This window comes from Pezoporus occidentalis, unplaced genomic scaffold, assembly GCF_034315485.1.
Source record: "Pezoporus occidentalis ecotype Australia unplaced genomic scaffold, CSIRO_AGI_Poc_V1 ctg221, whole genome shotgun sequence".
In the NCBI taxonomy this organism is placed as follows: Eukaryota; Metazoa; Chordata; class Aves; order Psittaciformes; family Psittacidae; genus Pezoporus; species Pezoporus occidentalis.
In genome coordinates, this window is record NW_026914084.1 from 961,957 (window position 1) to 975,688 (window position 13,732).

Consider the following 13,732-nt stretch of genomic DNA (forward strand, 5'->3'; position numbering starts at 1 on the left):
TGAGGCTGCAGCCCTGGCAGGCACCAGGGTTTCCCCAGTGTCCACAGAACCCCCACGGCCACCAGCAGAGCCTGGGAGAAGCCTCCAGCCTTAGGGGCTACTGAAGCTCTGTGCTTTTTGCTCACTGCTTTCTGCAGAGTCCCCAGTAATCTGTATTAGTGGGACTGAAATGAAAAGCAAGCCCTTGTGTTGTAACATGGTTCCTTAAGGTCAGCAGCGGAAGCCAAAACCGTTTGGAGTCTGCTTGTCCGCTTCAGCCTGAAGACAACTGAAGGCCAACTGCTCGCATGCTTCAGCTGAGCAGAGGTGCTCTGCACTGCATTTCCAGCAGGCATACCACGAGACATCTTCAGCTCTTCATTATGGAGATACTCGATTCAAACCAGGCAGCAACTTGCTGGAGGCAGCCAGCCCAAGGCCTAGGCAGGAACACTGTGAGCACTGTAAGGGCTTACAGCACCAGGACTTCTTTGAAGGGCTCACATACAAAAGTCCCCACGTTGAAAGCTAAATCCCCATGAATGGTGGGGGAGATGAATGAACGAGAAGAGATAAATGAAGAGTGGAGAGGGTTGGTTTTGTGAGGTACGTGTCTGAAATGCTCTGGGGTTCTGGGGAAACAGGGTTTGGACCTGGCCAAACAAGCCATGTATGCAGCAAAACTGGCTGCTTCTCCTCTGGACCCAGGCAGAGTCATGGTGCTGCACCCAACCATCAGCACGTAGGAAGCTGAGGAAGCAGAATGACTGGCTGGATGGCTCATGTGCTGCTCGCCTCCAGGTCACACCTATGCAGAGAGTCAGCAAGGCAGCAAAGGGAAGAGCAGTGGGATGGGGAACATGTTTGATCCCCTCTACCACCATTGCATTCTCCCTGAGTCTCAATTCATTTTCTTGGCAGAGCCTATGAATGGTCTCCACAACTCAAGAACATAGCGCAGGAGCTAGAGGCAAATGCATGGGGAGGTAAAGAGCATTTAAATTTCACCCTTTGTCACGCATTAGGAGTAGCACCCTAAAAAGTGAGCAGCCATTCTTCATCCTTTTCGAGGCAGCTTCTGAGGGGCAGGTTGGAGGCAGGGGATGGACACCCCTCCATCACATCCATCCAGAATCAGAGAATAGTTTGGGCTGGAGGGGACATTTAAAGGTCACCTAGTCCACCCCCCTGTACAGCTCCCCTTGCAATGAACAGGGGCATCTTCAAACAGATCAGATTGCTCAGAGCCCGACCAATCTGACCTTGACTGATTGCAGGGATGGGGCACCTGTTTTGGGAAGATGAGCTGGAATGCCAGCACAGCTGGACCCTCAGCCCTCCAGTTCTTATCTGTTCCCTTCCCACTGTCGTCCAGGTTAGGGCAGGCAATTAAATGTCCTCCTAAAAAAACACCTCTTGATCTTGTATGGGCTTTTTCATGCAGGTTTGGACAGAGAGTCCCTCCAGCAAAGCCTCCAGCCCTGGGTTTAACTTAACCTGCAAGGACCAGAGCAGGGCACGGGAGGTGGAAGGTCTCTGGGAGTTGATTAAGCATGTTTAACACTTGCATATGCTCTTCTTAATTACTTCATGCTAGCTGTGTAACCATCCTCCCTGCACTGAATGCCTTAGCTGTTACACTGCCACAGCTGGTGGCGGGATTTGGCTCAATAGGTAGGTGTTTGCTCAAACTGTTTAATTAATGTTTGCAGTAACTCAATACAACCATAATGTACAGCACTTACATCACGTGTTACAGGTCAGCATCCCTGCCATGGGAATTGGGATGGCTTCTGCATGGTGCAGTGGTCCCTGGGCAGGGAGGGAGGAGGCAGGGCAGGAGACATCCTTGGCGGCACCAACCTCCCCACAGTGTTGTGTTTGTCAAACACATCTTTTCTGTCAGCCCCAGGAGATCCTGAGGGCAAACTCTGTAAGGTCCAGCCACTCAGCTCTGGGTACCACCATCTTTATGGCCTTGGGTTTGCATCCCCTCTCATACCACAGGCAGAGGTGGATTAAGGCCCATGTTCCTTATAAAAACACACAAATATCTACTTAGCCTCTGGATGTGGTGGATATTACTATTCAGCAGTTTGGCTATTTCGCACAGGTAACTTCGTGGTTATATCTGTCATCACCTCAGCCACTCCTTGGCTTCATCGGCTTCCTCACTTTGCTCATGTCCTGCATCCTTACCACAGCCAGAGGCTGCAGGCAGCAGGACGTGTCCAGCAGCTGCGCTGGCTGGGCTCTTACCAGCCATATGATGCCTGATGCTGTGCCAGTTACTGGAAGCCTGGGTTCAGCCCATAGTACCTGAGCTGAGGCTCTCAGACTGACCTGGGGTCAGTGTGACACCCCAGCATTTTGAGTGAGCAGCCAGGAACCATTAATCCAAAGGGACTAGCCTTTGGCTGCAGGAGCGCAGGGTGGATAAAAACACACACACTTCAGAGGTGGCTCTGCTCCAGGTCCCTCATGGCAGTCCTCCTTCCCCCTCCTCAGCTACGAGCTGTGGAATTCCTGGCTGAGCACCAAAAGCCACTTCAAGGGGCGTTTCAGCCAGAGCTATGCATCATATCTGGCTGAACATGAGCCAGCTTGTGCCCAGGCAGCCAACAAGGCCCACAGCATCCTGGCTTGTATCAGCAATAGTGTGGCAGCAGGGCCAGGCCAGAAATCATCCCCCTGTGCTGGGCACTGGTGAGGCCACACCTCAAACACTGTGTTCAGTTCTGGGCCCCTCAGTACAAGAGAGACATTGAGGTGCTGGAGCGGGGCCAGAGAAGGGTAGCAAAGCTGGTGAAGGGTCTGAAGCACAAGTGTGATGGGGAATGGCTGGAGGAACTGCGGGTGTTTAGTCTGGAGAAGAGAAGGCTCAGGGGGACCTTATTGTTCTCTACAACTGCCTGAAAGGAGGATGGAGAGAGGTGGGGTCAGTCTCTTCTCCCAAGTCACGAGTGACAGGACAAGAGGAAACGGCCTCAAGCTGCTCAAGGGCAGGTTTAGACTGGATATTAGTAACAATTTCTTCACAGAGAGGGTGCTCAGGCATTGGAACAGGCTGCCCTGGGCAGCGGTGGAATCACCATCCCTGGAAGTGTTCAAAAACCCTGTAGATACAGATACCTTAGTGACATGGAGTTGGAAGTCCTGGGGTAACAGTTGTGCTTGATGATCTTACAGGTCTTTCCCAACCTAGCTGATTCTACGATCAGTTATCCTGCTCATACAGTTCTCAATCCAGGGAAGCTTCTTCAGCTGAGTCCTATCCAATTTCCCGGTGTCAATGGAGGGGAAGTGAATAATTTATCTGCTGTCCCCCTTCGCCCTCCCTCCTCAGGTTTCACCTCAGCTCTGCTCCACCCCTTCTCCGAATAGCCGCTCCGGTGCCAGCTCCCGTGCCGGTGAGCTCCAGCCAGCCAATGTATCCCAAGCCACAGCGGGCACTGGTGATGCTCATCCAAGTGTCAGAACAATGGGAAGCAGGGCAAGAGAAATGACAGTGTGGATAATAACAACAGCCCCAGACAGCTTCCACAGAAAGTCTGGATTGCAGCCTCTCTCTGGCAGCATAACCTGAGCATCGCCGTTGTTTTTATTGTTCATTATTAACTCAGCAGTAGCACACAGAGGCCCTGATTGAGTTTGGCACTGTGCTGTACCAAGCACTGGGGGGATACGCAGCAGGGTACAGCCCCTGAACAACACACAATCGGCCTGAGAGCACGTCCCTGTGTCACAGAAATTATTTCTCTGTGTTGAAATACATGCGACAGTAATGGCTGCCAGTGCCAGCAGTGAAACCTATTTTATCTTATTCTTTCTCTCTTGTTACTGCATTTCTTCACATTCCATAACATCTCTTGCAAACTGCAATGAATATTTGTCAGGCCTCAGGGGCCATTACACCTTCCTGTGGCTCCGGAGCTTTTCAATAAAACCATGTCACCACCACATCGGGATGCTCCATTGTGACAGATACTCCCTGCTTGGAACAAGCCCCTTATTTCCATGGAAAGAACACATCAATCCTATTTGATGAGAAGCACTGCCGTGGGACACACTGACATTCTATACATCTGAACCATGAGGGATGTCACGGGTTCGCGTAGCGCGTACGATTTTCCCGCGCATCCGCTGCCCGCACCCTTTTTGACCCCGCTCCCTACCCGTAGCACCGCCCCGTAGCCGTTCTCGCGAGGCCCTGCGCGGCACTCACCTGCGTCACCCGGGGGCGGAGCGACTATTAAAGCCTCTTGGGCGGAAGCTTCCGTCCCTTCCGGCCCGGCGCGGGGACGACATGGTGGGTGCTGGTGGCGGCGGGGCTGACCGGGCCCGGCCGCGCCATCCTTGGGGCATCGCCGCCATCCCGCCACTGGCGGGTACCCGGCCGTGCCTCCGCCTCCCCCGGACCTTTCGGGTTACGCTGCGGGGCTCATTTCGGGGCTCGGCCGCGGCAGGCGCCGGGTGCGGGGGACGTTTCGCGTTAGGGGTGCAGGCCGGGCCTGCTCGGAGGCGCTGCGGTGTGGGTGGCGCTGGTGGCGGTGTGCCAGGAGCCTTGTGGCGGGGTTTGCTGTCCCTGTGGTTTTTAAGAAGGGGGCTGCTCATCTTTAGGGAGCTCCCGGCAGTAACGTGTGCCCGGCCCGGCGCTCCGGTCACTGCGCGTCTGGGGGCCGGGAGCGCGGCTGCTTCGTAAGGGCCTGCAGTGAGGCAGTGGCCGGCGGTGGTGTGAGCACGTGGAGGAGTCAGTCTGATAATGCAGTTCACCGCCTGTCCTCTGTAGGCTCACGTTTCGTGTTTGATTGTGCCGCACAATGCGAAGGCATTTCGTGTGGTGTCAAAATTCAGTTCTCATCCGCCCTGCCACAAGATTCATAATCCTAAAAATCCCTTTGGGGGCTTGGTGAGCTCCATCTGCTTAAAGCAGTTTGTGTCCAGTGTTCTTTAGTGTGACACATTTGTTAGCTATTGGTTGTTCGCTGCGTGTACAACATTTGTCTTAAATACGGATATGAGATTGGATGCGTGATTCTTTGTTGGGCTGAGTTCTCTGGAACCCAGCCGTGGCTCTCTGGTTTCAAAGGGAGGCTGCTAGGAATACAGCGTTGTATTTTTACTGCATTTATTCCAAGTGACTTAATTCATAGGTGGAAGTTGAATTAGTGTTTTATTGCCACTTCAGACTGAAATGCCTTTTTTAATATTTGATTCAACGAAACATATTATGAGAAGTTATCTGTGCTTCCTCATTGTCTAGGCTTTTAGGAGCACTGAAATTCTGGTGGCATGCTGCGGTCAGATGGCAGCTTGTGTGGCTCACTGACTAGAGTGGGACTTGATGGTGTCTTAAAATAAGCTTGAAAGGGAGGGGTTGCTGAGGAAATCCAGGAAGGACACAGTTGAGGCATAAGGACTGCATTCTTATAATGTCATTCAGAAGCCAAACAGCTGATACTGAGAAAAATTCCTAGAATGCAAAATGCTTTATGTATATATGCAATATTAATGTTTCAAGGCAGGAAGAGAATTGGCCTTGGGCCCTTGACTGGGTGTAAGTGAAGAGCAAGCACTAAATGTTTGTTTTCTCTCCAGTCTCACCGCAAGTTCTCAGCTCCGAGGCACGGCTCTCTGGGCTTCCTGCCCCGCAAGCGCAGTAGCAGGCACAGGGGCAAGGTGAAGAGCTTTCCCAAAGATGACCCCAGCAAGCCTGTCCATCTCACTGCCTTCTTGGGGTACAAAGCTGGCATGACCCACATTGTCCGTGAAGTTGACAGACCTGGATCCAGTATGTATTGGCGTTCCTCTTTAATAGAGGAGGTGTTTTTCTTTTCTTTCTGAATGGCGAAAGGTGATCTCTCTGTTGGTAGCTCTGAATTTTAGTCCTAGCTTGACTTCACTCTCTTTAAATTCCTTGAGTGGGTGAGGTATAAAGCACCCAAACCCTTCCCCCTCAATAAAGCACCCAAACCCTTCCCCCTCAATATGAGTGGTGTTGCAGCAGCCTCACCTCATGTCTAGCAGTGTCTGTCTTGTTAATGGTCCTGTTTCTAAGCTGCACAGTGACCTGATGGTTTAGTTTAGTGTACTGTAAGGGGCTACTTAGGATGACTTCTTGATGAGCAGGCATAAGTAAATTGCTTTTGGAATTCTTTTCCTGATTGTGCAGTCCTGAAAGTGGTTTTATTACTGCCATCCATTTTGACTTTGGTGGGCTTCAATAGCTGATGCTGGTGTTAATTGTGCCGAATTTCTGCCTTCATCCAGAGGTGAACAAGAAAGAGGTGGTTGAGGCAGTCACTATAGTAGAGACTCCTCCCATGGTCATTGTGGGCATTGTGGGATATGTGCAGACTCCTCGTGGTCTCCGTAGCTTCAAGACCATCTTTGCTGAGCACATCAGCGATGAGTGTAAGCGTCGCTTCTACAAGAACTGGTAAGGAAGCAGGGCTTTTGCTTATGACCTTAATCTCATGACATGGTTTATTTCTTTTACTGGGCTGAAGATAATGTTAGTACAGTGTTTTGAAGAGGCTCTTCAGCAGTTAGTGTTTGGCTTTGGTGAACTGGCCTAATAATGGGATAGGCTGTAGAAATGGCTTTGTGAGGGTGGCAGCACAGTGTTAGCACCCTTCTTGGCATGGGGGTGACAGTGTTGGTTCTTGCCTGAGATCTCCTTTCACAGGCTACACATGATGATACTTCGACGGGCGGACATAAGGAAATCGCCTCTGGTGCTTGTTGTTGAGTGTCGAGTCCTGACTGTAGCCCTGTTTTCTCAGGAAAGGGGAAGACAAGTGTTACTTCTGATTACTGTTCCAGGCACTGCTGTTGTGATTCAAAGTATGCACATTTGCCCAAGTGTGGCTTCAGCGTGTCTAGAGCTTACAGCCTGTTTATGAACTTTGCAGGCTGAAAAGACGTCAGAGTAGAGCAATAATGATCTCAGGGGTGTTACAGTAATGACTTTACTGTTGGGCATAGCTTGGGCTTACAAGGGGGGAGGAGATTATGGTATTCTGCAGCAGATAGCATCAACTTGACAATTGCTTTAAAGATCTGTTTTTTTTTCTGTTACTGTTTGACATCTCTCTACAGTCTTTTGTCTTCTGTACTGTGAATGTTATGTGCTTTGGAATTCATGGCAGCTCCGCTCAGCTCTGGCAACTTTGCCACTGTCTGATGAGCTCCAGGCTCCGCTTGCCAGTGGAAAAGAGTCCTTAGAAGCTGGCAATGAGCCAAAACCAGCCGAGGTGGCAGCTCCTTCCGCTCATCCCCACTTCCCTGGGGATCGATGAAGGGCTTAGCCAACCTTGTCTCTGCTCTGCTCCTGAAGGCACAAGTCCAAGAAGAAGGCCTTCACCAAATACTGCAAGAAATGGCAAGATGAGGAAGGCAAAAAGCAGTTGGAGAAAGATTTCAATAGCATGAAGAAATACTGCCAAGTTATTAGAGTCATGGCTCACACTCAGGTAAGTGTCTGTGGGACTCAGATGTACACTGGAAACAGCCAAGGGAGCAAGCATAAAACTTACTCCATCTCTGCAGGGATATTGCTGCCCTCTCCTGCAGCCTGGTGCTAACTATTATGCACAATTCAGATACTAGTACTCTTCACCCTGTGCCAAGTGTGCGCTCGCAGGGTGCTTGAAGAGTGTCCAAAAGAGACTGAACCCTGGTAGGAGCTTCTTACCTGTCCTGCATGCCAAATAGCAAAGGTAGCATTGCAGCTGCTGTTAATAGTTGTATCAGTCCCCCTCTGCTAAATATAGAACTAAATGTGACCCTACCCAAAGTGTCCTTCAGTGTGGCAGAATGTACAAAGAATTGTAGAGTGGTTTAGGTTGGAAGGAACATTTAAAGATCATGTAGTGCCACCCCCCTGCACTGAGCTGGGACACCTTCCACTGGATGAGCTTGCTCAAAGCCTTATCCAACCTGGCTTTCAACACTGCCAGGGATGGGTCTGTCCACAGCTTTTCCGAGCAGCCTGTTCCAGTGTCTCACCACCATCAGTCATAAACCGTTCCTTATTTGTGCCCAATCTAAATCTCTCCTTTTTAAGTCTAAAACTGTTCCCCTCATTATCTCCTGTTCTTCCTGGATGGAGTTTGGTTGGTGGCTGTGGGATAGAGTTCTGTGTTCCTGTGGGTGGCATATAATTTCCAGATAATGTGTCTTGCCATTTCAGCTACAGTAGAGCCTAGAGCCTTTCTACCTGGTGTAGGGCCTTTTACTTCAATATGTTAAAGTTCATCTTGGGAAAGGATATATTTAGTTGAACAGATTCAGCCAGGGCTAGGAGGATACTGAGCTGTTAAAGGTCTTTCTTGGAGGAACAGGAGCTAAATTTCGTTCTTCTTGTTTCCTAGATGCGTTTGCTTCCCCTGAGACAAAAGAAGTCTCACTTGATGGAGATCCAGGTGAATGGTGGCACAGTTGCTGAGAAAGTGGATTGGGCCCGGGAGAAGCTGGAACAGCAGGTGCCTGTGTCAACTGTCTTTGGCCAGGATGAGATGATTGATGTCATTGGAGTCACCAAGGGCAAGGGATATAAAGGTAAACACATAGAAGTTCTCCTGTTTGTGATTGGATACAGTTTTGAGTTTTCAGAAGTGTGTAGATGAAGAGCTGAGGGGGTGAATCCATCCTGCTGTCATGGTTCAATGATGAGACCATGGAATGAGCGCTGGGCACGGCGCCTGACATCCGTGAGGAGTCATTCCATGCTGCCTTCCTTCTGAGAACACAACCAAGGGACAGCTGGGGGGACGGGCTGTGGACAGTTGAGGGGCAGGGTGCTTCACAGGGAAACTGAGTGAATTCTTGGGATGTGGGTCTGGGCTTTGCTTTGTGGCCTAGGGCAGCAGCTTGAAAGATGGCTTAAACTCCAGTTGAACAATTTGATGAATCTCTGTTTGACAGTAGTTAGTGACAGTGCTGCTTTGGTTTCTTCCAGGTGTTACCAGCCGCTGGCACACCAAAAAGTTGCCCCGCAAGACTCACAGGGGTCTGCGCAAAGTGGCCTGCATTGGCGCATGGCACCCTGCTCGTGTGGCTTTCTCGGTGGCCCGGGCTGGTCAGAAGGGCTATCACCATCGGACTGAAATCAATAAGAAGGTTTGTTTCTCTGACCTGCTGGGAAGGAACGTGAGCTGGCTGGGCTCACATGCTGCATGACAGTGAATAGAGTTTTGCTTTGGATGTTTAGCTCTGTTTGAATGTAATCTCAGGGCAGTAATGTTGAATAACCATCAAATTCTCTCACAGCCACGTGTTTTCTAAGTGCAGTAGACATTTTTCTCCAACCCTGTGTAGAACAATTTGTGCTTTGGCTGATGACAGGTCCTTTCTCCTGTCTTTTAGTAAGTAGAAATTGTTGTCATTTTTAGATCTACAAGATTGGCCAGGGTTACCAAATCAAGGATGGAAAGCTGATCAAAAACAATGCTTCAACTGATTATGACCTGTCTGACAAGAGCATTAACCCTCTGGTGAGTTGCTGAACTCTGGAGAGTTTGCTTATGAGCTGCCATCTTATAAGGCAAATGGGCCTGGTGTAAGCTGCAAAATGATTGAATGAAGAGCTTTTGAGATACAGCTTGGCAGTTGTGGGAGGCAGTGTTGCTTAGTCATTCTCAGTATGGACTTGTGTAACTTGCTAATTTTGTTTGATATGTGGCAGTAGTAGAGAGAGATGTTACAAACCTCTACTGTAGGTGGTACTTGTAAATAAGGATTAACTTAGCAGGGAGAGCAGCCTGTGCTTTTGTTTTGTTAGCTGCCTCTTGTTGCTGCTGTAAGGCATTTGCCTTTTTAACCTTGATACAGCTAAATTCCTGTATCAAAGAATTTGACCAGCAAAAGGTAATACTGGAAATGGGATTTTAGTGAATGTGGGAGTGGTTGAGACCCAGAAGGTGAAGTGAGAGCATCAAGCTGTAGGCAGATGTGATCATTGCTCCTGCTTCATACAAAGCACTAACTTGCTCTCTCCTTGTTCAGGGAGGCTTTGTCCACTATGGGGAGGTGACCAATGACTTCATCATGCTGAAAGGCTGTGTTGTTGGGACCAAGAAGAGAGTCCTAACCCTGCGCAAGGTGAGTAGTGTGACTTGCTGTCAGATGGGCTGGTGCAGCTTAAGGTAGCTGTGCTGCCTTTGGTACAGGTAGTTGTTGCTGCCAAGGGGACTCTATAGCCAGCTAAAAAGAAAAGCCTCATGCATCCAGACACACCTCGTATTAGTGACCTCCACAGTAGTGTGAGATCCTTTCTGGAGTTCATTCAGTGCAGGGCTGTTTGCAGGTAAAGGCATGCTTTAGGGTTGAGAATTCTTGTGGACCATAAGGACACTGATGGGCGGACTTGGGCTCACCTGCTGGTGTGACCTCACCAGTCTTCACTCTTGAAAGCCAAAGATGTCAGCTAGCTTACTGGCAAGTGCTCCTTGCACATCATAGCAGCAAAAGCATGAGGTCAGAGTGACTTAGGGGAGGGTGTTAGCCATGGAGGTGATCAGAAGCAGTCAGCATACTGGCAGGCTGAAAGGGTGCTGCTGTGTATTCACTCACGTGGTGTCTCTCGCAGTCCCTGCTTGTGCAGACCAAGCGCCGGGCCCTGGAGAAGATTGACTTGAAGTTCATTGACACAACCTCCAAATTTGGCCATGGCCGCTTCCAGACAGCTGAGGAGAAGAAGGCTTTCATGGTAAGGACATTTCCTGAAGCTGGGCAGCTTTGTACTGTGTATTGCCTTGTCAGGTAATAGCAGTTGGTAGCCTGACCCTTGGGCTGCCACAGGTCTGGGATTCCTGTGAAATGAAGTGTGTAGCTTCAGTGAAGAAGGTTCAGCCTCCAACTTGGTTATGACCACAGGCTGGATTGGGGTCTCGCTTCCCCTAAGGCAGTACTTGGTTCCTGAGGGATGTTGCCTTGTTTGAGTACAAGTCATCCAGTGATGAGGTGTGGAATAAGCACTGAACACTGTCTGACACAAGTGGGAAGTCCGTCTGCACTGCATTTCTTCTGAGAGCAGCTCTGGATGGTGCTCACAGTGGGCTCTGGGTTGTGGTCTCATTGTCGCTTGCTGGAGAAGGCCGGTCTGGAGTCCTGGGTGTGAGGCCCTTGCTGGGTCAGGGCATGGTTCAGGTGCCTGGGGGGCTGCACACGCTCTTCCCCACAAGGTGGCACCAGCCATGTGTAGAGTCTCTGCTCCATGTAGAGTCGTGGATATGGTGCACTGTGGCTCTGCTGTGTTCAGTTTTACCCTGAAACCTGTAACTGTGGGGATGGGGCTTGCGATTTCCAACGGCCTGCAACATTGAAGGTTTTTTTTTTTGCCTTAATTTGCTTTGCAGCAAGGGGAGAAGAAATGGCAGGGTTGTGATTGGGGTGTGATGTGCTCTTTGGTGTAAGCTGCTGTTTACATAGTTTATTCTCTTTTTTTTTAGGGACCACTCAAGAAAGATCGCATTGCTAAAGAGGAAACAGCTTAATGTCTGCAAGGGTCTTGTGGCCTGTGTGCTCTCAGGCCAAGAAAATAAACATTTTAAAGAAGTTAACTTTGTCTCTTGGTTTATTCATAGCTGCATCAGGTCTGATACTCTCACTGCAGGCACCCGGTGCAAAGGAGCAAGTAAAGCTCAAATTCCTGAACACCCAAATCAGCAGGGTTCCTCTAACAAGGAAGAAGCTGCCATTACTGGTTTTGGAGAGCAGAGATTGTGGGGCACAGAGCAAGACTTCATTGCTTGGTTGAAATAGTGAAGCAGCAGGAGCCCTATATGTGTTTGCCATTTCAGAGGCCTTATTCCTCATGTTAATCCTCTGCTGGGTGACTAAAGAGCTCCTTTGTATCGAACAGGTTTTGAAACAAAGGAGATTCCTTCACACAACTGAAACCACTAAATCTTAGGTGGGTGGCTGGCGCTGGTTGTTGCTGTGGAAACCCTCCTCTTTCTCTGTGATGGAGGGTATGTAACCTGCACACTGTTTGCAAATGCAGCATGCCTCACGTAAGGTGGGTATTCCAGAATTCCTTTCCCTGACACATCCAGCCTTGCAGCAGCTGGGTATTCCCAAATTAATTTCCCATTCTGGAAGTCTTTGCCTGGTGAGAGGAAACAGGCTGGCCTGACAGGGGAGGAGGGTGATGACTCTACATCCCACCCTCTAAGGAGGAGGGAGAGCTGCCAGTGCTACTGCTGGTGTATTCCGGCATGGCTCAAAATACTGGGGAGACACTTTGGCTGGTGTTCCAGCCCAGTGTGATGGTGAAGGGCAGATGAGACAGTGCCTGTGTGCAGGGACCAGCTCCATGCACAGCATCAGTCCGGACAGAAGCGTTGTGGTGTCGGGGCTGAGGCCTTATACCAAGAAAGGCAGTGACTGCCCCCAGTGCTTGTCTGCCTCCAGCCGCAGCAGTGAGATCACCGGCACTTTGGGCATGGCCCGACGGAGGGCTCGTGTAAATTTAGATAACGGCGTTTGGCGTGCCCTTCACTGACCATAATTGGAGACAACAACTCCATGGATCTACACACTGAAAGTGCGGTGCTGCTCTGAGGCAGACCCCTGTTTTCATGCCATTTGCTCAAACTGAAATAGGGAAAGGTGGATGGTAGAGGGTTATTTCCTGTGGGGATGTGTACGAGCCCTTTCAAGAGTTAAAAGGTGGTGAGAAGGAGGAAAAACATTTACCTTGTTTCCCTAGAAACCAGACTCGATGACTGCACAAGCTGGCTGGCTCCCCCTCAGCCTCCTTTAACACATGAACCTGCTGGCTGGTTTCAGCTAAGTGTAACAAGAGAGGTCTCACCCGCTGATTTTCTTTCTTTTTATTCCCCTTTGAGTTTCAAAGGTAGCAGCCTTAAAATTAGTATTCCCCTGAAGCAGGAAAGTGGAATTTCACAGAATGGTTTGGGTTGGAAAGGACCTTAAAATCATCCAGTTCCAACCCCCCTGCCATGGGCATGGACACCTCACACTAAACCATGCCACCCAAACCTGTGTCCGTCTTGAGGCTGCAGTTCCATGAGCAGCTCTGAAGAGAGAGGTTTTCCTGCCTGCTGGTAAGCCTTAGCTGTTTTAAAGCATGTATGTGCTAGTTGGCTAGCAAGTACATAGCTCTAAGCCAGCCCTGTCCGCTCCTGACACCTCAGTCAAACCAGCTGGAATCATCCAAGGGAACTGGGTTTATGAGGATAAACTGGGATATGTTGGGGATAAGCACCTATGCTAAACTATGCACAGCCTTCATGAAAATCTGTGCAAGTGCCTCATTTACCAAATTGTGCCTTGTGGTGGGAGCTCTGTTGGAGGCTGGGAGCTGGTGAGTGCGTTTTGAGGTGGTGATGGTAGTGGAGGGAATTTTCAGTCAGATTAGTCCCCCAAGCAGAAGGAAGCAATCCTGAACTGCTGCTGTCCTTGTTTAAGATGCTTAGCATGTATCTAGCAGGAGGAACTGCTTCAGCTTGGAACCCATTGCCAGACTTGGGTCTGTTCACTCTTGAAGTGATGGTTGCTGACTGATAAAAACAATGCAGGGCGGGAAAACCCCACAAAAGTGGTTTTTACTCCTTTTCCATCCTGGAATCCTGGGGACAAGAAGACACCCAACGTCGGGAGGTGGCGCTCCTCCCTCTGTAGATGGCTTGTGGGACATTTGTCCCTAAGAGCTTGCTGGTGGGGCTGGCCTGGAGAAAAGCCCTGCTGGGTTGAGGCCACCAGGGCTATGTGGTCCCTGTCAAAC

General features: G+C 50.0%; 1 protein-coding gene and 2 non-coding genes across 3 annotated transcripts; all 3 read left to right on the top strand.

The window, feature by feature from the left end:
* The first annotated feature begins 5,549 nt into the window (after window positions 1-5,549).
* On the top strand, window positions 5,550-11,543 carry RPL3 (ribosomal protein L3). The gene is made up of 9 exons (XM_062620547.1): window positions 5,550-5,770; window positions 6,250-6,418; window positions 7,319-7,454; window positions 8,355-8,541; window positions 8,942-9,102; window positions 9,375-9,476; window positions 9,988-10,083; window positions 10,571-10,690; window positions 11,433-11,543. Exons 1-9 carry the CDS (start codon window positions 5,731-5,733, stop codon window positions 11,475-11,477), a joined length of 1,056 nt encoding a protein of 351 aa, XP_062476531.1. The 5' UTR covers window positions 5,550-5,730; the 3' UTR covers window positions 11,478-11,543.
* LOC134164622 (small nucleolar RNA U83B) lies at window positions 8,642-8,733 on the top strand. The gene has a single exon (XR_009965193.1). It is a non-coding gene; the product is annotated as a small nucleolar RNA U83B (small nucleolar RNA).
* On the top strand, window positions 10,929-11,018 carry LOC134164623 (small nucleolar RNA U83B). Its single transcript, XR_009965194.1, has one exon. It is a non-coding gene; the product is annotated as a small nucleolar RNA U83B (small nucleolar RNA).
* Window positions 11,544-13,732: the final 2,189 nt, after the last annotated feature.

What these genes read in the sequence shown, in the direction of transcription:
- RPL3 (XM_062620547.1), top strand. Translation starts at nt 5,731, where the DNA reads ATGACCCACATTGTCCGTGAAGTTGACAGACCTGGATCCA. An exon ending in GGACTGAAATCAATAAGAAG is followed by an intron (nt 9,103 to 9,374) that starts GTTTGTTTCTCT and finishes TGTCATTTTTAG; the next exon opens with ATCTACAAGATTGGCCAGGG. An exon ending in AGGAGAAGAAGGCTTTCATG is followed by an intron (nt 10,691 to 11,432) that starts GTAAGGACATTT and finishes CTTTTTTTTTAG; the next exon opens with GGACCACTCAAGAAAGATCG.